General features: G+C 40.2%; 1 protein-coding gene across 2 annotated transcripts; it reads right to left on the reverse strand.

Moving 5' to 3' along the window:
- Positions 1–533: 533 nt before the first annotated feature.
- LOC103453543 (uncharacterized) lies at positions 534–22,335 on the reverse strand. 2 transcript variants are annotated; one of them, XM_070817378.1, is made up of 7 exons: positions 22,194–22,335; positions 20,164–20,352; positions 19,529–19,630; positions 18,868–18,918; positions 9,348–9,392; positions 1,196–1,248; positions 534–1,109 (listed from the first exon to the last, which is right to left on the reverse strand). In XM_070817378.1, exons 2-5 carry the CDS (start codon positions 20,339–20,341, stop codon positions 9,373–9,375), a joined length of 351 nt encoding a protein of 116 aa, XP_070673479.1. In that variant the 5' UTR covers positions 20,342–20,352; positions 22,194–22,335; the 3' UTR covers positions 534–1,109; positions 1,196–1,248; positions 9,348–9,372. The 2 variants fall into 2 exon arrangements, with proteins under 2 accessions (XP_070673479.1, XP_070673480.1); XM_070817379.1 differs by lacking the exons at positions 534–1,109; positions 1,196–1,248; positions 9,348–9,392; positions 18,868–18,918 and adding an exon at positions 19,222–19,347.
- Between the last annotated feature and the right edge of the window lie 4,063 nt (positions 22,336–26,398).

Raw genomic sequence — 26,398 nt, forward strand, 5'->3', positions numbered from 1 at the left:
TAAAATATCTTTATTTTTTTTATATTATTTCTTGAAGACATTTTAGCCAAAATGATACTTGAGATTTGTATAACTCCTTACTTTAGTTCCTGAGATTTGAAATCGATAAAACTAGTTCCTGAGTATGTCCACCATCAATCATTTTGGTTCTTCCGTGAAATTCTTTGTTAATAAGGACCAAAATTACAAAACTACCCTCAATTTTAATAAACAATGGACAAAATATTTTGAAAAAAAAAAGTGAGGATATTTCTACCATTTTCTCCTTATTTAATGGAGATTTTTCATAGAATGACCAAATTGATTAATGGTGGACAAACTTAGGGACCGGTTCTATTGATTTCAATCTCAATGACCAAATTAAAGAGTTAAGATAATCTCAGGGTCCATTTTAGCTAAAAAGCCTTTCTTAAACTGTTTCTCACTAACATTAGTAGTTGTTAGCGAGACTATATACTGAAGTAATGATTTCTATCATGAAACTAGTAATGCCCACATAAAGTAAGCAACCACATATAGCTAAGGGTAAAAGGTGGAAGAATAGAAGTCAAAATTATATTGCTTAAGGGGGGTGGAGTTGCTACAGAGGCCACAAGAGTTGGACATAGAAGTACTAAGAACTAAAAGGTAATCTAGTCTATTTAGGGCGTGTTTGTTTGCCCTCCTTAGCCCTCACTAAATACTAACATATAGTCTAATTTTGTGTTTGTTAGCAGCAGGGATTAGCATTAGTGGGACTAGGAGGAACTCACATTCACTAAAGCCTTCACTAAAGGGTCTTAGCGAGACCCTCCAAAAACAGCCGGACTACAAAGACCAGCTTCGTTCACCCCTCTAATCCTCTACGAGCTTCGTCGATCTCGCCCTTTCTACTTTCAAACCCATGGTTCTCATCCTTCGCACATCAACAACAACAACAGTAGCAAATCGATGACTACGTCATCAAATCGATCCCGCCTTCTATGGAGGCGACGCTAAGGATTAATGGTTTCAGAGGAATCGATCGACGGCAGCAACTCATGCTTCTTTCTTTCTACAGTCCAACCTCTCTTCCTTTTACAGGTAACGAATCAAGGTACTTTCTTCCTCCTTTTCCTCTTTTTTTTTTCCTGATTCAAAACAATTTCAAAGTTTCAAATTGCAGATTGAGAATTTGTAGAATTCAATCTGGCAAAGAAAGACGTCAATCACGTACTGGAAAATCAGGACAGCGGTCTCGCACTGCAGATGCAAGACGGCGATCTCGCACTTCAAAATCAAGACAGTGATTAGAAAAATCTCTTGAAAAATTTGCGTCTTGCAATAAAAATAGTATTGAAGGATCTGAATTGTGCAGAAAAAAGATGGAGAAACGAAGAGAAAGTGATAGGGTCAAAGAGGGAGAAAAGCAGAGAAGTTTCTAGGGAAAGGAGAGTTCTTAAGAAAATGAAAAATGTTGCACAATAATAGAATATTAATAAGTATGTATTAAAATATTAATAGATATGTATTAAATAATGTAATATTAAAGTTTGTTAATCTTTTTATTTTTAGTCCGGCGTTGAACTAAACGTAAAGAAGTACTTTGATCCTATTAGACGGGGGAGGGTGAAGAAGCTAGGACAGAAGGGTAGAGTTCAAGAGAGCAGAATGCGTTTAGGAACGTGGAATATAGGAACCTTAACGGGAAAATCTATGGAAGTAGTGGAAGTTATGGTGAGGAGAAGGATAAATATTATGTGCCTACAAGAAACTAAGTGGGTTGGTCGTAAGGCAAAGGATCTAGAAAACTCAGGGTTTAAACTTTGGTATTCGGGCACAAATAGAACGAGAAACGGTGTTGGCATCATCGTGGACAAGACCTTGACACAAGATGTTGTAGATGTCAAGAGGGTAGGAGATAGAATCATGGCAATCAAGATTGTAATAGGACAATAACTTATCAATGTGATTAGTGCGTACGCACCTCAAGTAGGGTTGGATACGAGTTCAAAGGAGAAATTTTGGGAAGACCTTAGAGACTTGGTGCAAGGAATTGCTCAGACGGAGAAGTTATTCATAGGAGGAGATTTAAATGGACACGTGGGCAGGGAGACAGGCAACTATGGAGGTTTTCATGGTGGCCATGGTTTTGGGGAGAGAAATGAGGATGGGGAAGCTATCTTGGATTTTGCAATGGCATATGATCTTTTCTTAGCCAACACCTTCTTTAAGAAGAGAGAAGAACATGTGATCACCTACAAGAGTGGGTCGTCAAAAACACAAATAGATTTTCTTCTAATGAGGAAAGGGGATCGTATAACTTGTAAGGATTGCAAAGTTATACCGGGGGAGAGCTTGGCTAATCAACATCGCTTGTTGGTGATGGATGTACATATCAAAAGAGTGAGAAAAAAGAACAAGACTTGGAAGTGTCCAAAGACAAGATGGTGGAATTTAAAAGGAGAAAAACAAGTCATTTTCAAAGAGCAAGTAATCACCCAGTGTGTGTGGGATAGAGGGGGGGAAGCTAGCCAAATGTGGGATTCCATGGCTAGCTGTATCCGAAAAGTAGCAAAAGAGGTATTAGGAGAGTCCAAGGGCTTTGCTCCATACCAAAAGGAATCTTGGTGGTGGAATGAGGAGGTACAAACAAAGGTGAAGGCTAAGAAGGAATGTTGTAAAGCCTTATACAAGGATAGGACCGATGAAAATGGTGAAAGGTATAGAAGAGCGAAGCAAGAGGCAAAGAAAGCTATGAGAGAAGCTAAGTTAGCGGCTTATGACGATATGTATAAGCGACTAGATACCAAAGAAGGAGAGTTGGATATCTATAAACTAGCTAGAGCAAGGGAAAAGAAGACAAGGGACCTAAACCAAGTGAGGTGTATCAAGGATGAGGATGGAAAGGTTCTTGCTACAGAGAACGCGGTCAAAGACAGATGGAGAGGTTATTTTCATAATCTTTTCAATGAAGGACATGAAATGAGTGCTTCTTTAGGGGAGTTGAGTAACTAAGAAGAGTGTAGAAACTACTCCTTTTATCGTCGAATCAGGAAGGAAGAAGTGGTTGTAGCTTTGAAAAAGATGAAGCATAGAAAAGCAGTGGGCCCAGACGATATACCGATCGAAATGTGGAAAGCGTTGGGAGAGACAGGTATAGCATGGCTCACTGACCTTTTCAATAGGATTTTGAAAACGAAGAAGATACCAAACGAGTGGCGAAAGAGCACCTTGGTGACTATTTACAAGAATAAGGGCGACGTACAAAATTGCATGAACTATAGGGGTATTAAGCTAATGAGTCATACAATGAAGCTCTGGGAGAGAGTCATTGAGCATAGATTGAGGCAAGAGACACGGGTTTCGGACAACCAATTCGGGTTCATGCCAGGGCGCTCAACCATGGAGGCAATCTATCTCTTACGAAGATTGATGGAAAGATATAGAGATGGGAAAAAGGATTTACACATGGACTTTATAGATTTGGAAAAAACGTATGATATGATCCCAAGAGACATTCTTTGGAGGATTTTAGAGAAGAAAGGAGTACGAGTAGCATATATCCAAGCTATAAAGGATATGTATGAAGGAGCAAAGACTGCCGTAAGAACTCATGAAGGACAAACCGAAAGCTTCCCCATAACTGTAGGATTACATCAAGGCTCATCCTTAAGTCCTTACCTTTTTGCGTTGGTAATGGATGAGTTAACAGGACATATTCAAGATGATATTCCTTGGTGTATGCTTTTCGCAGACGATATAGTGTTGATAGATGAAACTCAGGAAGGGGTAAATGCGAAGCTTAACCTTTGGAGAGAAGTGTTGGAATCTAAAGGTCTTCGCCTAAGCCGATCAAAGACAGAATATATGGAGTGCAAGTTCAGTGCAAATAGAGGCCAAAATGAGTTAGGGGTGAGGATCGGAGATCAGGAAATACCAAAGAGCGACCGTTTTCGCTACCTAGGATCTATCTTGCAAAAGAACGGAGAATTAGATGGAGATCTCAACCATAGAATACAAGCTGGATGGATGAAGTGGAAGAGTGCATCCGGCGTGTTGTGTGATCGTCGTATGCCACTGAAGCTTAAGGGAAAATTTTATAGGACGGCGATAAGGCCGGCGATGCTGTATGGCACAGAATGTTGGGCGGTGAAGCACCAACACGTACACAAAATGGGTGTAGCGGAGATGAGGATGCTTCGTTGGATGTGTGGGCACACGAGAAAGGATAAGATTAGGAATGAGGATATCCGAGGTAAAGTAGGAGTAGCCGAAATTGAAGGAAAACTGAGAGAAAATCGGTTACGGTGGTTTGGACATGTGCAAAGAAGGCCTACTGACGCTCCGGTTAGAAGATGCGACTACGGGACAGAGGTTCAGGGCCGAAGGGGTAGAGGAAGACCTAGGAAAACTTTGGAAGAGACTTTAAGAAAAGACTTAGAGTACTTGGATCTAACGGAGGACATGACACAGGATCGAGCACAATGGCGTTATAAGATTCATATAGCCGACCCGACTCGGTGACTTGGATTTTTCAAGTCTCCAACCGAGAAGTTTTCCCCACTCGGGAAATTAAGGGAACACTACCTTAACCTACATGCTCCACTCACAAAGCTTCAACATACAAGCTTCAACAAAAGAAAAATTCAAAGAACTTAGTGAAGAAAGCTTTGATGTATTTAACACAATACGTTGAAATGAAACAAAGCTTATTTATTGATATCTCTAAGAAGTTACAAATATGTACATATACACAAGTCAAAATAAACAAACAAGAGGGAGCCTTCACAAAGGTTGCTTAGGAGAAGTCTCAGCAGTCGGTAGAGCCCCAGAAAGAGAAGGCACCGGAGGGGGATCATTCGGAGCCTCAGTACTGGACAGCACCCTAGAAGGAGGAGGCATCGGAGGTTGATCATTTGGAGCTTCATTACGCGGTACAGCCCCAGAAGACGAAGGCAATAAATGCCTTTGGAACAAACCCACAAACCTCTTATGATCATGTAAAATCTGACCATCAGATTCCTTCATCTGGTCAAGCTTCCTCTTCATGTTTGTAGCATAGTCATGAGCGAGCCGGTGCAACTGTTTATTCTCATGCTTGAGCCCTCTAATCTCCTGTTTGAGACTCATCACTTCAGCCGCCAATGATTCAACTTGGCGGGTTCGAGCAAATAGGCGTTGAGCCATATTAGACACAGAACCTGCACACTGAACACTGAGAGCCAGAGAATCCTTAACAGCCAACTCATCAGACCGTTTGGAAAGTAGTATGTTATCTTTGGGAGTAAGAAGGTTCCTGGCCACCACTGCAGCGGTCATATCATTCTTCATCACGGAATCCCCAACAATAAAATGACCAGTAGGGGATAAGAATGATGGGCGCCATATGTTGTCTGGAGAAGGCGTGGCTGCCTCTTCAACAAGGTTCAAGTCAAAACGACGGTCGGAGGGGCCAGACATTTTCAAAGGTGTTGAAGAGAGAAGAGGTCGGACAAATCAAGATCTTAGAAGTGCAAGAAGGGAGCTTCTACTGGTGGAGATTCAAGTGTGCTTTGGAACTTAATACCAGCCTCTATAAAAATCCGCACTCGACGGAGCTTCAGAAATCGAAGAGGCGCCTGCTCAGAAATCAAAAAGGCGTTTGCTTTCTCAAAAGCTGGGCTGCTCAGAGACCACGAGGGCCGATCTCAGGAATTGAAGAGGCGTTTGCTTTCTCAAAAGCTGGGCTGCTCAAAGACCACAAAGGTCGATCATAGAAATCGAATAGGCGCTTGCTTTCTCAAAAGCTGGGCTGCTCAGAAACCACGAGGGCCGATCTCAAAAATCGAAAAGGCACCTGCTTTTTCAGCCTTGTCAGCACCTGTCACATGCACACTCAACTTTGCAGAAATTACGGGCATTCTGTCGAAGATTTCTAGTGAAGTGGAAAGCACGTGAATGTTACTGTTCAATCATTCACTTTCCACACGCAACATCAGCTCACGGGTACCACAGATAACTTTGCAAAAAATCTCTGACAAAGTTTAGACACGTGAAGCTTGCACCTCCTATTACATCGCTATGACCAAGAAGGGTAAAAGAATAGCCAAGAAACAGCACTAACAAAGTTTAGACACATAAATTTTGAAGATCTAGCTACCATATTATTACCCACAAGGGTAAAGGAACAGGACCATTGCTGGATAATTGGAAAGTCCCTGTGGGTCAACCTCTGTGCTCCGTGGCAAGGTAGACTAGCAAACAGGCCTAACATTTACTCACATTCGAGAAAACACTCCCAACAAGATTGCTTGCTTCAAGATCGAAGAGGCACCGTCCTCCGAATCTCGAGAGCCAGACTCCCAACATGATTATTTTCTCAAAAAACGACGAGACACCGCTCTCCGAATCTCGAGAGCCAGACTCCTAGCAGGATTGCTTTCTCAAAAATTGAAGAGGCACCGTTCTCCGAATCTCGAGAGACAGATCCCCGACAGGATTGCTTGTTCAAAAACCGAAGAGGCACCGCTTTCTCAACTTCGAGAGCCCCTTAAATAAAGCTTGTCTGTAATCCTCACACCGCTTCCTCAACTTCGAGAGCCAGATCTCCTTGGATAAAGCTTGTCTGTAATCTTCACACGTAACATCAGCTTTCCAGATACCACAGACCACTTTTTCAAAGTGCTCTGACAGAGTTAAAACACGTGAAGCTGGCAGCTCCCACTACCGTGCTATGACCAAGCAGGGTAAAAGAATAGTATTACTCCTTGTTAGGGAGACTCCTATATATGTCGACCTTCATCCTCAACGGACAGGCAGACCTGCAAAAATGCTCAACCCTTCCTCATATCTGAGAGGGCACTCCCAATGAAGCCTTTCGAAATACTCAGCTTTCTTTCCCCCCGAGAACACCTCTGCAAACAAGCTACACTAGAGCAAGAATATCTCATATCATCAGGGTTAAAAGCAAGAGTATCCCATATCATGCTTTTTCCCTATCTTTTCCTTTGGCCTTGTTCTTACCTGCAAGACAAGGAGAAAGAGAGCAATCAGTCAGCACTTGGAATCAAGCTTCCAGTCCGGAACTGATTGCCTGGAACCCCATTGCTCTCAAGTACTCGTCTTCAACATCTTATGCTTCCCGAGAAGATACCACATCTGCCTGAGGAACAAATAGGGCAAGTGAGAAAGATACAAGGAAGCATGTGGAGACAAGCGCAACAGAACACGTGCCGATACAACCACTACTTTGTCAACAGCAAAAGTATCCCATATCAGCAGGGTCGAACGTACTCTAGATTTGATGGACTTGTTTTGACCCTCAAATTCTTCAGTCGGCCTTATACTCTGGTGGAAACAAGAAAACCCTCCAGCCCAGTTCAAGAATAAGCATGTGGAAAGTTACTTCTTCAAAAGCAAAAGTATCTCATATCACATTTTCTCCTTTTCTTCTCTTTATCCTTCATGCTACCTGCAAGATAAGGAGAAGGATAACAATCAGCCGGAACTCGAAATCAAACTTCTAATCTGGGACTGATTGCTTGGAGCTCTGATTGCTTACCTTGTCTGTCACCTCTTTCAGCAGATCCCCTAACTCGGCGACTTGGGGGACTCCTACTACATGGTTTGTATCGCGCTTGACAAAGCCTGAAACTACAAGTAAGCGTCAAGTGAAATTGATACATTACCTTGTGCATCTCCACCAGTTAAAGATACCACCCCTGAAGGGAGGAAGAGTACTTCCAAAGAAGATGCCACATCTACCTATGAGACAGATAAGGCAAGTGAAGATGATACCACACTTCGGTACTTAAAAGTTTCGTGATTATGAGATCATTCTTCCACAATATTTCCTAATGTCATTTGTACTAAATCATTCACTTGTACTCACTAAAGGAGAGCTTGAACCTATATACTGTGTAAACCCTTCACAATTAATGAGAACTCCTTTACTCCGTGGACGTAGCCAATCTAGGTGAACCACGTACATCTTGTGTTTGCTTCCTGTCTCTATCCATTTACATACTTATCCACACTAATGACCGGAGCAATCTAGCGAAGATCACAAACTTAATATTTAAGATGATATTCTTTGGTGTATGCTTTTCGCAAACAATATAGTGTTGATAGATGAAACGCAGGAAGGGGTAAACGCGAAGCTTAACCTTTGGAGAGAAGTGTTGGAATCTAAAGGTCCTCGCCTAAGCCGATCAAAGATAGAATATATAGAGTGCAAGTTCAGTGCAAACGGAGGCCAAAATGAGTTAGGGGTGAGGATCGGAGATCAGGAAATACCAAAGAGCGACCGTTTTCGCTACCTAGGATTTATCTTGCAAAAGAACGGAGAATTTGATGGAGATCTCACCCATAGAATACAAGCTGGATGGATGAAGTGGAAGAGTGCATCCGGCATGTTGTGTGACCGTCATAGGCCACTGAAGCTCAAGGAAAATTTTTATAGGACGGCAATAAGGCCGGCAATGCTGTATGGCATAGAATGTTGGGCGGTGAAGCATCAACACGTAGGTGTAGTGGAGATGAGGATGCTTCGTTGGATGTGTGAGCACACGAGAAAGGATAAGATTAGGAATGAGGATATCCGAGGTAAAGTAGGAGTAGCCGAAATTGAAGGAAAGAGGAGAGAAAATCGGTTACGGTGGTTTGGACATGTGTAAAGAAGGCCTACTGACGCTCCGGTTCGAAGATGTGACCACGGGACAGAGGTTCAGGGCCGAAGGGGTAGAGGAAGACCTAGGAAAACTTTGAAAGAGACCCTAAGAAAAGACTTAGAGTACTTGGATCTAATGGAGGACATGACACAAAACCGAGCGCAATGGCGTTCTAGGATTCATATAGCCGACCCCACTTAGTGGGAAAAGGCTTTGTTGTTGTTGTTGTATCTTGTTCAATGAACGTGTTTGTATGGCTTTGATTTGGTTCACTTATGGATTTAAGCTTCAGCTTGACTTGATTCTTCAACAAACAAATATTAACAGGCTTTTTCTCAAGCAAAACTTGAGCTGCTCAAGAGCAGAATTACAAGGGTACATGGGTACTCCCCACACCAAAAAAAAAAAAACATTTACTTGCAGTCTTAAGGTGAGAAATGACAAAAAACTACATATTTAAAATGCTTTCATCTTATCTTCTCGATTATCAGAATTTGGATTTTTTTTTTTTTGTTTTTTTTTTTTTTTTTTTTTTGAGAAACGAGGACTGAGCCCAATTTTATCAGGAACAAGAATTCATTGTAACACTAATCACTAATTATTAAGATAAATCCGTATTTATGTTTTATGAAAAAAAACTTTTTCTTTTTTGAATGGGCAAACCCCCTATCCCACCCCTCCCTTATGAAAAGAGAAACGGAGAGCTAGAAGAGAATCTGGATAAAGAAATATGATTACCAAGTTCTTGCTCAAGAGAGCCTGATCAGCATTTTCTATCAAGGCCTGCAATGAGAGAACAGATGCAACAGTGTGAGTTAGACATGATAAGTTCTCAACAGTTACAAATTAGGTTACAACTTTACAGGTAATACTGACTTCCAAGCCATTGAAAGGCACACGCCTAATCTAATATTGTCAGTAATCCAAGGAAACTTTTCTGAATACATGGAGAAATATAATAACATGTGGATCCAACTGTAGGAGGATCCATGAAAATCTTTTATCTCTACCTGTGGATCAATTTATGGTAAAAAACCAGCAGGGACAAGATCTCTTCCTTATTATTGATCCAGAAAAATTCACCAAAACTTGAATGTGGTGAGGGGCAATGGAATTGAGGGAGAATTAGGTTAGATTTGTTAACCGAATACAATGAGAATTATAGCGTATTTGTTTCTTTTGAATTAAAATCCCTTTTGAACTCGAATGTGATTCTATCTGGCATAAAGTGATGAGAAGCAAGTATGGTCTCAGTGACAATGGCTGGATTCCAAGATAAAGCAGAAGTCCTCAGAAGAAGAAGAATATTTCCAAAGGTTATTGTTCTTTTCTGGAGTGTTGCCATTTTTGGGAAGACATTTGGCTGGGCGAAAACTATCTACAGTTCTCATTTCCTAGGCTGTTCAACATATCCAGGTTTCATAACAAGAGTATTTCTAGTGTAGCGAGTTTTGCTCAATATTCTGTGAGTTGAGACTTTGGCTTTAGAAGGACTCTGTGTGATGTGGAAGTAGACAATTTGTCATCTTTCTTGACAAGATTGGATAAGACTCACGTATTTTCATTGATTTGTGAATCTCAAGCCAATGGCTACGCAGTAGAGGTGGAGAGCCAGGGGTGTTGATACACCCTTCAAGGGTTGATGCAAGAAGTTGGATTCTTGATTCTTCATGAAGCTTCTCTGTTAAATCTTATTGTGGTTACCTAATCAAAACCGGAGACCTAATTCATGCCTTCCACCTGATTCATGCCTTCCACCTGATTGGTGCATTTTATGCAACAAAGGTTCAGTTTGTTGATCATTTGCTTCTTCACTGTCCAGTGGCTTTACATGTATGGTTGAAGTTGTTTAGGGAGTTGGGTATCAGTTGGGTTTTACCCAGGGATTTTATTCTTTTATGGTAGAGAAACATAAATTACCAGGAAAGGGGAAGAAAGCCAAGGTCTTATGGGGTTATATGTAGTTTCAGCTATCTTTTGGGCCATTTGAATGGAAAGAAACAAGCTGATTTTTTACAACTACGTAGTTAGTAGAAGGGAGGATCTTAGGGATAAAGTTGGGTCATGGTCATCTAGGTGGGCATCGGCTACTACAGAATATAGAGATTTTTATTTTTCAGAATTTGGCGTAATTGGAATGCTGCTAGTAGTTAGTTTTGTGTCTTGTTTGTTCTTTTGCGGACTTGTTGCCAGCTCTTGTATTTTTATTGTTTGTTTGCAATAAAAATTTGATTGTTAAAAAGAAATGCAATCTCATTCTTACTCAGGTCGTGCTGATCCATGCTTCATTCTAAAAGATATGTAACAACAGGTTACTTAAAAAAGAAAATTATGCAATACAAATGCGTGTATAAAATCGGTATTAGTAGTCCCCACGAAGCTTTCGGGAAGAGGGGTAGTCTTGTGTGTAAGCATAGCATCTGGTCCAACCCGCCCAACCCAACTAAGAAGAACCAAACCTGACAAACACGTCTTTTTCCTTTAAAAAGCCATCTGTACTGAAATTTCAAATTACTGATACACAACAGGTTTGAAAGTCCAAGCTTTCTTTTCCTTCTCCTTACTTTATTGGCAATCATATAGAGATTAAACGTCGTAAAAATTTAGCAACGCTTCAGTTGGAAAGAAAGGCTACACATTATTGGAATGGTGTATTTATTATTTATTATTTGTATTCTCTTACATGGCCGGTCCCAAGCCCGGATAAAGGAGGAGGGGGAGGGCGTCAGGTAGTCGACAGCCGGCACTCCATGATCACGTCGAATCCTTATGAAAATGAATCCAGAACAAAATAGCGCTAAAGCTAGGGCGTCACCCGTAAGTGGCGCGCTGTGCGGCCCGAGCACAGTGATAAGTGAGCAAGGGTCGCTGTATCTCCATCGGCACCCGGATGCAGTGTTAAATGAGCAAGGGGGCCATAGAAACTTCTTTTCGAACGACTCCACTCAAAGTTGTTTGGGAGCATATGCTCCTATCAACTTTACCCGGGACACACAAAAGAAGTACTTTGATCCTATTAGACGGGGGAGGGTGAAGAAGCTAGGACAGAAGGGTAGAGTTCAAGAGAGCAAAATGCGTTTAGGAACGTGGAATATAGGAACCTTAACGGGAAAATCTATGGAAGTAGTGGAAGTTATGGTGAGGAGAAGGATAAATATTATGTGCCTACAAGAAACTAAGTGGGTTGGTAGTAAGGCAAAGGATCTAGAAAACTCAGGGTTTAAACTTTGGTATTCGGGCACACATAGAACGAGAAACGGTGTTGGCATCATCGTGGACAAGACCTTGGTACAAGATGTTGTAGATGTCAAGAGGGTAGGAGATAGAATCATGGCAATCAAGATTGTAATAGGACAAGAACTTATCAATGTGATTAGTGCGTACGCACCTCAAGTAGGGTTGGATACGAGGTCGAAGGAGAAATTTTGGGAAGATCTTGGAGAGTTGGTGCAAGGAATTGCTCAGACGGAGAAGTTATTTATAGGAGGAGATTTAAATGGACACGTGGGCAGGGAGACAGGCAACTATGGAGGTTTTCATGGTGGCCATGGTTTTGGGGAGAGAAACGAGGATGGGGAAGCTATCTTGGATTTTGCAATGGCATTTGATCTCTTCTTAGCCAACACCTTCTTTAAGAAGAGAGAAGAACATGTGATCACCTACAAGAGTGGGTCGTCAAAAACACAAATAGATTTTCTTCTAATGAGGAAAGGGGATCGTATAACTTGTAAGGATTGCAAAGTTATACCAGGAGAGAGCGTGGCTAATCAACATCGCTTGTTGGTGATGGATGTACATATCAAAAGAGTGAGACAAAAGAACAAGACTTGGAAGTGCCCAAGGACTAGATGGTGGAATCTAAAAGAAGAAAAACAAGCCATTTTCAAAGAGAAAGTAATCACCCAGTGTGTGTGGGATAGAGAGGGGGAAGCTAGCCAAATGTGGGATTCCATGGCTAGTTGTATCCGAAAAGTAGCAAAAGAGGTATTAGGAGAGTCCAAGGGCTTTGCCCCACACCAAAAGGAATCTTGGTGGTGGAATGAGGAGGTACAAACAAAGGTGAAGGCTAAGAAGGAATGTTGTAAAGCCTTATACAAGGATAGGACTGATGAAAATGGTGAAAGGTATAGAAAAGCGAAGCAAGAGGCGAAGAAAGCTGTGAGAGAAGCTAAGTTAGCGGCTTACGACGATATGTATAAACGACTAGATACCAAAGAAGGAGAGTTGGATATCTATAAACTAGCTAGAGCAAGGGAAAAGAAGACAAGGGACCTAAACCAAGTGAGGTGCATCAAGGATGAGGATGGAAAAGTTCTTGCTACAGAGAATGCGGTTAAAGACAGATGGAGAGGTTATTTTCATAATCTTTTCAATGAAGGACATGAAAGGAGTGCTTCTTTAGGGGAGTTGAGTAACTCAGAAGAGTGTAGAAACTACTCTTTTTATCGTCGAATCCGGAAGGAAGAAGTGGTTGTAGCTTTGAAGAAGATGAAGCAAAGAAAAGCAATAGGCCCAGACGAGATACCAATCGAAGTGTGGAAAGTTTTGGGAGAGACAGGTATAACATGGCTCACTGACCTTTTCAATAGGATTTTGAAAACGAAGAAGATGCCAAATGAGTGGCGAACAAGCACTTTAGTGCCTATCTACAAGAATAAGGGCGACGTACAAAATTGCATGAACTATAGGGGTATTAAGCTAATGAGTCATACAATGAAGCTTTGGGAGAGAGTCATTGAGCATAGATTGAGGCAAGAGACACGGGTTTCGGACAACCAATTCGGGTTCATGCCAGGGCGCTCAACCATGGAGGCAATCTATCTCTTACGAAGATTGATGGAAAGATATAGAGATGGGAAAAAGGATTTACACATGGTCTTTATAGATTTGGAGAAAGCGTACGATAGGGTCCCAAGAGACATTCTTTGGAGGATTTTAGAGAAGAAAGGAGTACGAGTAGCATATATCCAAGCTATAAAGGATATGTATGAAGGAGCAAAGACTGCCGTAAGAACTCATGAAGGACAAACTGAAAGCTTTCCCATAACTGTAGGATTACATCAAGGCTCATCCTTAAGTCCTTACCTTTTTGCGTTGGTAATGGATGAGTTAACAGGACATATTCAAGATGATATTCCTTGGTGTATGCTTTTCGCAGACGATATAGTGTTGATAGATGAAACTCAGGAAGGGGTAAATGCAAAGCTTAACCTTTGGAAAGAAGTGTTGGAATCTAAAGGTCTTCGCCTAAGCCGATCAAAGACAGAATATATGGAGTGCAAGTTCAGTGCAAATGGAGGCCAAAACGAGTTAGGGGTGAGGATCGGTGATCAAGAAATACCAAAGAGCGATCGTTTTCGTTACCTAGGATCTATCTTGCAAAAGAACGGAGAATTAGATGGAGATCTCAACCATAGAATACAAGCTGGATGGATGAAGTGGAAGAGTGCATCCGGCGTGTTGTGTGACCGCCGTATGCCACTGAAGCTCAAGGGAAAATTTTATAGGACGGCAATAAGGCCGGCGATGCTGTATGGCACAGAATGTTGGGCGGTGAAGCATCAACACGTACACAAAATGGGTGTAGCGGAGATGAGGATGCTTCGTTGGATGTGTGGGCACACGAGAAAGGATAAGATTAGGAATGAGGATATCCGGGGTAAAGTAGGAGTAGCCGAAATTGAAGGAAAGATGAGAGAAAATCGGTTACGGTGGTTTGGACATGTGCAAAGAAGGCCTACTGACGCTCCGATTAGAAGATGCGACTATGGGACAGAGGTTCAGGGCCGAAGGGGTAGAGGAAGACCTAAGAAAACTTTGGAAGAGACTCTAAGAAAAGACTTAGAGTACTTGGATTTAACGAAGGACATGACACAGGACCGAGCACAATGGCGTTCTAAGATTCATGTAGCCGATCCCACTCAGTGACTTGGATTTTCCAAGTCTCCAACCGAGAAGTTTTCCTCACTCAGGAAATTAAGGGAACACTACCTCAACCTACATGCTCCACTCACAAAGCTCCAACAAAAGAAAATTCAAAGAACTTAGAGAAGAAGGCTTTGGTGTATTTAACACAATACGTTGAAATGAAGGAAAGCTTATTTATTGATATCCCCGATAAGCTACAAATATGTACATATACATGAGTCAAAATAAACAAACAAGAGAGAGCCTTCACAAAGGTTGCTTAGGAGAAGTCGCAGCAGTCGGTAGAGCCCCAGAAAGAGAAGGCACCGGAGGGGGATCATTCGGAGCCTCAGTACTGGACAGAACCCTAGAAGGAGGAGGCATCAGAGGTTGATCATTTGGAGCTTCATTACGCGGTACAGCCCCAGAAGACGAAGGCAATAAATGCCTTTGGAACAAACCCACAAATCTCTGATGATCAAGTAAAACCTGACCATCAGATTCCTTCATCTGGTCCAGCTTCCTCTTCATGTTTGTAGCATAGTCATGTGCGAGACGGTGCAACTGTTTATTCTCATGCTTGAGCCCTCTAATCTCCTGTTTGAGACTCATCACTTCAGCCGCCAATGATTCAACTTGGCGGGTTCGAGCAAATAGGCGTTGGGCCATATTAGACACAGAACCTGCACACTGAACACTGAGAGCCAGAGAATCCTTAACAGCTAACTCATCAGATCGTTTGGAAAGTAGTCTGTTATCTTTGGGAGTGAGAAGGTTCCTGGCCACCACCGCAGCGGTCATATCATTCTTCATAACGGAATCCCCAACGGTAAGAGGACCAGTAGGGGAGACGAAGGATGGGCGCCATATGTTGTCTGGAGAAGGCGGGGCTGCCTCTTCAACAAGGTTCAAGTCAAAACGACGGTCGGAGGGGCCAGACATTTTCAAAGGTGTTGAAGAGAGAAGAGGTCGAACAAATCAAGATCTTAGAAGTGTAAGAATGGAGCTTCTACTGGGGGAGATTCAAGTGTGCTTTGGAACTTAATGCCAGCCCCTATAAAAATCTGCACTTGACGGAGCTTCAGAAATCGAAGAGGCGCCTGCTCAGAAATCGAAGAGGCGTTTGCTTTCTCAAAAGCTGGGCTGCTCAGAGACCACGAGGGTCGATCTCAGAAATCGAAGAGGCGTCTGCTTTCTCAAAAGTTGGGCTGCTCAAAGACCACGAAGGCCGATCTCAGAAATCGAAGAGGCGCGTGCTTTCTCAAAAGTTGGGCTGCTCAGAGACCACGAGGGCCGATCTCAGAAATCGAAGAGGCACCTACTTTTCCAGCCTTGGCAGCACCTGTCACACGCACACTCAGCTTTGCGGAAATTATGGGCATTCTGTCGAAGACTTCTGGTGAAGTAGAAAGCACATGAGTCTTACTGTTCAATCACCCACTTCCCACACGCAATAGTAGCTCATGTGTATCACAGATAACTTTGCCAAAGTTCTCTGCCAAAGTTGAGCACGTGAAGCTTGCAGCTTCCACTACATCGCTCTGACCAAGACGGGTCAAAGAATAGCAAAGAAACAGCACTAACAAAGTTTAGACACATAAATTTTGAAGGTCTAGCTACCCCATATTATTACCCACAAGGGTAAAGGAACAGTATCACTGCTGGATAATTGGAAAGTCCCTGTGTGTCAACCTCTGTGCTTCGTGGCAAGGTAGACTAGCAAACATGCCCAACCTTTACTCACATTCGAGAAAACACTCCCAACAAGATTGCTTGCTCCAAAATCGAAGAGGCACCGTCCTCCGAATCTCGAGAGCCAGACTCCCAACATGACTACTTTCTCAAAAATCGAAGAGAGGGTAAAGGAACAGTACCATTGCTGGATAATTGGAAAGTCCCTGTGTGTCAACCTCTGTGCTTCGTGGCAAGGTAGACTAGCAAACATGCCCAACCTTTACTCACATTCGAGAAAACACTCCCAACAAGATTGCTTGCTCCAAAATCGAAGAGGCACCGCCCTCCGAATCTCGAGAGCCAGACTCCCAACATGATTACCTTCTCAAAAATCGAAGAGACACCGCTCTCCGAATCTCGAGAGCCAGACCCCCAGCAGGATTGCTTTCTCAAAAATCGAAGAGACATCGTTCTCCGAATCTCGAGAGCCAGATCCCTGATAGGATTGCTTGTTCGAAAACCGAAGAGGCAACACTTTCCCAACTACAAGAGCCGGATCTCCTTGGATAAAGCTGTCTGTAATCTTCACACGCAACATCAGCTTTCCACATACCACAGACCACTTTTTCAAAGTGCTCTGACTGGGTAAAGGAATAGCATTACTACTTGTTGTTAAGGAGACTCCTATATATGTCAACCTCCATCCCCAACGGACAGACAGACCTGCAAAAATGCTCAACCCTTCCTCATATATGAGAGGGCACTCTCAACGAAGCCTTTCGAAATATTCAGCTTTCTTTCCCCCCGATAATACCTCTGCAAACAAGTTATACTAGAGCAAGAATATCTCATATCATCAGGGTTAAAAGCAAGAGTATCCCATATCATGCTTTTTCCCTGTCTTTTCCTTTGGCCTTGTTCTTACCTGCAAGACAAGGAGAAAGAGAGCAATCAGTCAGCACTTGGAATCAAGCTTCCAGCCAGGAACTGACTGTCTGGAACTTACTTACCTGGCATTGCTCTCGAGTACTCATCTTCAACATCTTATGCTTCCAGGGAAGATACCGCATCTGCCTGAGGAACAGATAGGGCAAGTGAGAAGGATACAAGGAAGCATGTGGAGACAAGCGTAACAGCACACGTGCCGATACATCCATTACTCTGTCAAAGCAAAAGTATCCCATATCAGTAGGGTCGAACGTACTCTAGATTTGATGGACTTGTTTTGACCCTCAAATTCTTCAGTCGGCCTTATACTCTGGAGGAAACCAGAAAACCCTCCAGCTCAGTTCAAGAATAAGCCTGTGGAAAGTTACTTCTTCAAAAGCAAAAGTATCCCATATCATCTCTTCTCATTTTTCTTCTCTTTATCCTTCATGCTGCCTGCAAGATAGGGAGAATGTGAACAATCAGCCGGAGCTCTGATTGCTTACCTTGTCTGTCACCTCTTTCAGCAAATCCCCTAGCTCGGCAACTTGAGGGACTCCTACTACATGGTTTGTATCGCGCTTGACCAAGCCTGAAACTACAAGTAAGCTTCAAGTGAAATTGATACATTACCTTGTGCATCTCCACCAGTTAAAGATACCACCCCTGGATGGAGGAAGAGTACTTCCAGAGAAGATGCCACATCTACCTGTGAGACAGATAAGGCAAGTCAAGACGATACCACATTCCGATACTTAGAAGTTTCGTGATTACGAGATCATTCTCCCACAATATTTCCTAATGTCATTTGTACTAAATCATTCACCTGTACTCACTAAAGGAAAGCTTGAACCTATGTACTTGTGTAAACCCTTCACAATTAATGAGAACTCCTCTATTCCGTGGACGTAGCCAATCTGGGTGAACCACGTACATCTTGTGTTTGCTTTCCTATCTATATCCATTTATATACTTATCCACACTAATGATCGGAGCAATCTAGCGAAGATCACAAAAAGCGACCGTTTTCGCTACCTAGGATATATCGTGCAAGAGAACGGAGAATTAGAGAGATCTCAACCATAGAATAGAAGTTGGATAGATGAAGTGTAAGAGTGCATCCGGCGGGTTGTGTAACCGTCGTAGGCCACTGAAGCTCAAGGGAAAATTTTATAGGACGGCAATAAGGCCAGCGATGTTGTATGGCACAGAATGTTGGGCGGTGAAGCATCAACACGTACACAAAATGGGTGTGGCGGAGACGAGGATGCTTCGTGGGATGTGTGGGCACACAAGAAATGATAAGATTGGAAATGAGGATATTCGAGGTAAAGTAGGAGTGGCCGAAATTGAAGGAAAGATGAGAGAAAATCGGTTCCGGTGATTTGGACATGTGCAAAGAAGGCCTACTGATGCTCCGGTTCGAAGATGTGACTACGGGACAGAGGTTCAGGGCCAAAGGGGTAGAGGAAGACCTAGGAAAACTTTGGAAGAGACTCTAAGAAAAGACTTAGAGTACTTGGTTCTAACGGAGGACATGACACAAAACCGAGCGCAATGGCGTTCTAGGATTCATATAGCCGACCCCACTTAGTGGGAAAAGGCTTTGTTGTTGTTGTTGTTGTTGTATTCTAGGTAGGTGCAGATCAGCACCACATTAAGCAGTAGAGCCTTCAGGAAGGACTACTACTGCTAGAACCATGCAAGTTCAATTCCAAAAGAAAGTAAAATGATGACATATTTTACGCACCAAATTTAGTGATGAGTTGCACAGCATGAACATTTCCAATTCCATGGACTCCTGCAATTATAACAACCAGGTCCAAACATAAAATCCAATGATCATTTTTACAAAAGATTAAAAAAAATATATATCATTTGAAATTCCAGTATCCTTTCCCAAAATTAGATATTCTTATAAGCAAGTGTCATTCATTAGAACTCCATTTTCCTCCCCCATTGCTGAACTAAGGACAAGAATCAACTAACCACTCATTCCCGGTCCAAATCTAAGTAGATCCGTCTCAAGTCATCAGTTTGATGCCAAGAGAATTTGTGTAGATACCTACGATTTTTCTTCATTCAAATCAACTCAATTGCAACATTTGAAATAAATGCTCTCTTGCATTTCATTTTTAAAATATAATGAATGCGGGACTGGCACTTTCCCAGGGTGGACATTGTTCTCATACAAAAATATCGTCCTGAGGCTGATGAATGGCATCTCAAGCTACAGGAAAAATTCACTGAATTTCATCTCTCACTTGGTATTCATAAAATAAAGCATCTAATATCATGCTATAACTAAATTTTAATAACTGGACTATTATCCAGTAAAAAGGAAAAAAAATGAAATAATCACTTTCCTCCCTTCTCATTTGAATTTTCACAAAAAACAAAACGAAAATAACCTGGAATATTATCGGATTTGTCACCGACAAGTGAGATCACATCAACCAACTGAGAAGGTTGAAGGCTTCCATATTTTTCAGCAAAATCCTCCATAAACCATACTGAGAAATCAGTACACATACATCAGCGTCTCAACTCTACAAATTCAAATAATAATAAATAGAAAAATATATGACTACAAAGTTTGGGACTTTCATCCTCCATAAAAACTGTCAAAAGAAGAAAAAAAACTGGTACACAGCACCATTTTCTTTACAAATTGTCAAGAAATGCTGCTATTTTAATTAATTTAATGTAAAAGAAAATAATACTGATGAATTCTGCCGCAATATGAGAATTTTAAGTATCCTAAACCGATCAGACCACATTTTCTGTTTGTTTTTTTATTTTATTTTGAGCAAAATTTTCTTTTCTTTTTAAAATTAAGAATTTTGAGACAATCAATCACCACTTGATGATTTCTAGAACTAAAAAAGCAAGGAATACACCGAGCGGCAGAGGTATTTTATGCTAAACAATATTGCATGAACATAAGAAATTAAATACAAGCAAACATGTACAGATTTTAAGAATTTTTATACAGGTTAGAACATACATTACTAAGTAAAGATAGAAATTCAATAAAGTTACTTACTCAAAGCCACGTGGAGCAATTCGTAGAAGGCGCAGCGAAGGAGATAGAATCTGAAAAAAGTCTTTGTCTGGGGAGACAACCCGTACCTGTCAAAATTTAGGTCGTCGTACCCAGTGCACAAGGCTCCCGCTTTACGCAGGGTCTGGGAGAGGTGAATGTCGGCTAGTCTTACCCCCATTTATGGAGAGGCTGCAATTCAATCAGAAAAATGACCGAGCAAAACAATTCATACAATTCTTTTCAATTTTCATACATCTATCCTACCATGTTATCTGTAAAAACTATAAATGATTTTGTTATTACACGAATTCTATATTCTCCATGGAAGAATGCTGATAGAAGAACTATATCCCACTTTCACGGGGAGAAAATCAGCTAATGGTTGCATAACTGTCTAAGACTCATCCAATCCCACAGTCACTAATTATCCAATCCCACATTCAGTAATTATCCAATCCCACAGTCATTAACTATCCAATCCCAGCACATAAGAAGTGGGGTCAGCTGTATGAATCCTAGAACACCACTGCGCTCGATTTTGCGCCAAGTCTTCCATTAGCTCCCAATCCCAGCACATGTGATGCAGAAAAATTATTATCTGGTTAATCTTACTAGGTATTGAGGAATACTTATGCATAGAAAAGCTAATGGGTTTGGTGGATTATTAATGTTGTATGTATAGTCTTGGTAGTTGTTATGGGAGTAGTTGTTATTAGTGATGTATAGGAAATTTAAAGATTCTATCTGGAAAGACTAGAGTAATTACTAATAAATTATAAAATGGCATGAGCTAGTCTGAGAAGGGACTTCAGTTTTGGACGAAGTTTATCAATGACACCAGTTTTCTCTGAAGGCTTTCCTTGACCTCCCCTTAGAAATCTCCACTTCAATGGTAACTTGGAGTATCTTGTTCCTCTTAGAACTAGGATAACTTCTACCTTGATATTATTTAGGACCTGTTTGGGACTGCTTATTTAGAAAGCATGTTTGCTCATACGTGCTTTTGCTAGAAGTGCAAGTATTACAGATACATTGAAATTTTTATTAAAATCCAAGTGATTCCTAGAGAAACACTTGGGAGTGCTTGGTGAAGGAGTAGATGTCAGGTGCTTTTCCAGAAAGTGCTTCTATAATCAAAAATGTTTTTAAGTTTTTCTACTAAACACGGTCAAAAGTCTTTTGGTTCGTTTGGAAGTGCTTTTAAATTACTGCAAGCACTTTTAGAGAAAATATTTTTGGGTTCAAAAGCACTTGAAGCCCTCCCTACAAGAAGAACAAGTTAGGTGCTTCTTGCAGGAAGCACTTAAAGTGCTTTTCCAGGATTAACTTGCAGTTTTACTAAGGATTGGTTTGAAAACATTTTCTCTAAAAGCGCTTTCAATCATTTAAAAGCACTTCCCAAACGAGCCCAAAATGTCAAACTGCTAAACCATAAATAGTTTTGAGACAATGACTGCAGCCAAACGTTTCACCCCCTTCTATTTACTAGCAAAAAATGTGAAACTGTTAAACCACAAACAGTTTTGAGACAATGACTACAGCCAAACTTTTTACTCACCCACTTCTAAACATTTGAACCCTTTTTGGGTTGTGACTAATGAAACAGGAATTCAGTTTTGTCACACGACAAAAACAGAGAGAACACAAGATTCATTAGTCACAACCCAAAAAGGGTTCAAATGGAACACAACCCTGGTTATAGAAGACATTAAACAAAAACCAAATCACTTTAACTAGATCACACAAAAAGGTAGGAAACAATATATTCTTAGATTTCTAATTACAATTAATCTCGAACACTCTGGGAAGGTGAGCAGAGATTGAAGTCCCACTTGACAATCAAAGTGACCTATTTTCATATGGATAGAAATGAAATTTTGTTTGTACCAATTACCAAAAAAAGAAACGAAATTTTATTTAATCATTCTTTAGCTACAACCAAAAATATAATCATACTTGGATAACATTAAGTATATTTAAAAAATAAATATAGAATAGTCTTCTTTCATAAAATAACTTAAGAGTTTTACCTTGTACCCACTATCAACACTTCTAACAGCCAATGTCCCAATCACATCATCAGCTTCCACACCGGGCACCTGCCTTTGAGTAGACTCATGATCAATCACAACATACCTATGGGGTTAACTGGTCATATGAAGCTGTGATATGGAGCTATTTCCTCAATCACCTTAATGGACATAGCCTTGATTGATGCTTTCAAGTATTGGAGTCCCTGGACAATGGTGTCAGGTGTAGGGGGGCGACTGCTCTTGTATGCGGGGTACAGAGTATGATGAAAATTCAGGCCTTCAAATAAAATAAAGATAATATAAAGACACATCATAATCTCTTATTGTTTTAAAACATTAGCTTACAAATCTTAAGACAGACAAATAATGCTGGGGCAACAAAGCAAAAAAGAAGGAAGGAGAACAAGGATATCAGTAAATGCTAAAGTCAAAACTTACTTCACATGGTAAGCTTTAAATTACTTCAAGGTAAAGGCGTACAAATGAAAAGATGAAATACATGATATAAAGCAAAATGTGACTCTCTAAACAAAGATGAAAGATAGATAAACATTCCCAATTTACCTCCCATTTGGGTCTAAGTCAGTACATAAAACGGAAACCGGTCCAGGGTATACTAGGTTCTATGGTAGGGGCTACAGTTACACTATGTTCTATGGTACAGGGTAGGCTCTAATGCACATACTACATACATCATTAGGGGTTTTCATAATTGATTGATAATTTGGGCCGTAATCATTTTAAACTATAATCCAGAAAGGTTCAATTACTGTATAACGTTTCATATATTCTATAATTACATCGACTTATGTTTATATATTGTGATATATTAACAAACGAAGGTTAATAGGACAATAAATGATGCATGCAAACCGACAAACAACCACTACTTTCTTTTTCAGAATGGCCTACAATCTCAACTCCAACATGCAAACCAAGGGAAAAAATAAAATAAAAGAAGCATACCTTTTCCTTTTTAACACTTTCTTTGGATGAATTACATGTTTGACCAAATGAAATTCCTGAAAAGAGAATGTCTGTCTTATCAAAATTGGGCTTGGAAAACATGCTCCCCCACCTACATATTGAGCACAGTAAGTACGACTTCACTAGCTAAACCCAAGACTTTATATGTATATAGCATTTAATGAGCTCTATGGTGATGCAATTTGGAAGTGTACAAGTAAATACAAATATAAGAATATCAATAACAAAATGAAGAGGCCAACAAAATTTGTATCACACCATCACGGTCAAACACCACCTACATGAAAAGACAAAAAAAAGAAGAAGAAAAAAGTTATTAGTTGTGTTACAGGACAAAAGTGGGGGACTATGATATCAGAAATTGAATAAACTCAAGGAGAACAAAACCAAGCAAGTTTAATGGCTCCATGTCTACTTATAAATAAAATTATTTCTAACAACTAATATCCGCATTTTATATGAAAAAACATTTGAAAGTTGAAACCACAAAAAACGGAAACAACGATAACTAGTTGATGGACAATGAGGTAAAGAAATAATTTGGGAGGAATACAATTCAATTAAGGAATTCAGTTAACTATGGATTGCCGATTGGGTTATGGAGCTACTTAATTTGATGTAGTTGATCATCTAGCTCTTCAAGACATGCTTGCATTATGGAATACTGAAGCCTGCCTATAGTTCTCTTTCGAGTCTTCCCCTCTCCTTCTCATCTCTCTGTTTTCCCTACCAGTTCAGCAGCACTAATCCTTTTAAGTTTGTTTAACCAAGGTAGAATGACCCGATCAATATGAAACACATTGCCAGCCAACTCCGTAAAAATAGATAGAGAACATGCAAACTAGAAGTCTAGAACCTACAAGTGAAATAGAATGAAAATACACAAAATACATACTGGAATAAAATCACACTGCCACATGGGAAGGGATAAACATCAGGACATCAATTATCTGCAAGAAAATCAATTAAAAAAAAAGGCCTTAGACCAGAAAAATTCCAAATGACAAAAGACAATGTGTCTACTTTTGGTTTGGGTTCAACACATCCATAAAGACTTGTTAGTGCATTGCACCTTATATAATATTGCTATACCCAGTTATAGCACTTTAGAAAGGTTCACATATTTATCAGTGAAAAAGAAATTGTAACACGAAAATTATCATAACAAGAGGATACCCCATGGTTGTGCATATGGTCTAACTTAATCAAAAGATGCACAACTAAAACACTTCCAATTTAACCAAGTTACACCCTCAAAAAGCCCTAGAGTGACATTTAATAATAAAATAAATATCTTTTAAATTATTATTGGGATCAGGATGCCTCGATTAAATAGAAAAGATCATCAATAAAGTTTAGTTTTATTACACATCATATATTTACACAACAATTAATGTATCTTTGCTGTTCAGTCAACAATCTATAGACACCACAACTTCTTGAGTACATTGCAACTGAAGAGGAGAATAACATACGTTTTGATCTTATTACAAGTACATGAAAAGAAAAAACAGCAAAAAAGCTCAATCTTTTATATAAATATCACTTACAAGAGAAAGTGCTGAGAAGATGGTCAACACCCAATCTCCGTTTCCAACGGCATGTGACAGATGTCCATGATGCAGCTTTGCTACTCTCATCAACAGAAACAAAGATTAGTGGATACTATCGAATGAAAAAGAAAACAACATTAACGAAAATCAAATAAGCTAATTTTAAGATGCACGCTATGAGTAAAAGTAACATGTATCCCAATAAAACCAAACTATTGTTCAAACAAATTCTTGTGCAAGGTTCAAACAAATTCTTGTGCAAGGTTCAAAATATGCAGAAAACGTCCCAGTATAGAATTAACATGCTACTCCAACATTGCACATATGTGATCTTTTGCAAGTAAATATGTTGTTGTAAATCGAAAGTGATGACAAAACCATTAGTGTTATATATATTATACCAAGAGAAGGAAGGAATCGACACCAAAAATCTTATAGTATGCTCTATAAATGATGGATGTGCCGTCGACGAGCATTACTCTACCATCTGAAGGGTTACTATTCACTGTTTTCTCTTCATGCTTTATCAAAGTCGAAGCCAGCAGCATGTCTCGGTGTACTACTCCCTCACTTTTAGAGTAAAAGGCGGGGGTGGCGGCAGCATCAACATTCTCACTAACAACTCCTGGTGAAGCCGAATAAAAACTACGATTGAACGTATTGCAGTAGCCCTAAATTTATGAAAAATAATTCCGGTTAAAAAATACGAGAAATTGGAAATTCAGACGCTTGCCCAAGAACCAATTAGCTAGCATATAGTGTGTGTGTGTGTGTGAATATGTATGTGTGTATGAAACAGCAGCAATTGAAAGAGTGACTTGTGGGAGGTATTTATACCTTATGGGAAATTAGGGGAGATTGTTGTTGTTGTTCCTACCAATCTGAAAGTGAAGCTTCTCCATCTGCAGAGGGAAAGGGATTGAATATTGGGGAGCAGCCAAGAGTGGGAGTGACAACAGGCCATCCCCGGGGTCAAAATCACAAACGCTGCAACCGCAAGCTTTGCCTCCGCACAGAAAACAGTGTCACATCCCTCCGCCTCTGTCCGTAACCATCATCTCTTCAGACTTCCAGTTACCGTTTTGCTTAAAAAAAATATAAAAAATAAAGTGCCAAATTAATCTCTGAACTACCACCTCACTACAAATTAGGTGAATTATTTTTCGATAAAATAAATTCTTAAATTCATTAAAAATTACTAATTATATCCCTACTGTTATACTCAAAGTTATTTTATCCAATTTTTTGTCAACTTAAATCACTTAACATATTTTAGAACGTAATATCGCATTTTTCTAGTCTATAAGCCCTTAACATTTCATATAGATTGCGAATTTAATGTTTAATTTACCCTTCAAAATTAACTTCATACACTATTTCTTTATGAAAAATTACTTATCTATCCTCCAAATATAATATATTAGCTTCAAATCTAATATTAGGAATGTAATTAGCAAATTCTTATAATCCAATGACTATTTTTTCTAAAAAGATAGTTTAGAAACCTAAGTTTCACTCGGGTGATAATTCATGGACTAAATTAACAGTTCACCCAAAAACATATAAAGAGTGTAATGGGCAACCACTAACATTATCTTCCACCCACCTAAAACTTTTAAGACCATCCAACTCTTGAGTCAAAACTTAAAATTATTAACTCAT

The sequence above is a fragment of the Malus domestica genome, chromosome 17, assembly GCF_042453785.1.
Source record: "Malus domestica chromosome 17, GDT2T_hap1".
NCBI lineage: Eukaryota > Viridiplantae > Streptophyta > Magnoliopsida > Rosales > Rosaceae > Malus > Malus domestica.

What these genes read in the sequence shown, in the direction of transcription:
- LOC103453543 (XM_070817378.1), bottom strand. Translation starts at nt 20,341, where the DNA reads ATGGGGGTAAGACTAGCCGACATTCACCTCTCCCAGACCCTGCGTAAA. An exon ending in ATTGCTCCACGTGGCTTTGA is followed by an intron (nt 19,631 to 20,163) that starts GTAAGTAACTTT and finishes CTGATTTCTCAG; the next exon opens with TATGGTTTATGGAGGATTTT. An exon ending in CAAATCCGATAATATTCCAG is followed by an intron (nt 18,919 to 19,528) that starts GTTATTTTCGTT and finishes TTATAATTGCAG; the next exon opens with GAGTCCATGGAATTGGAAAT.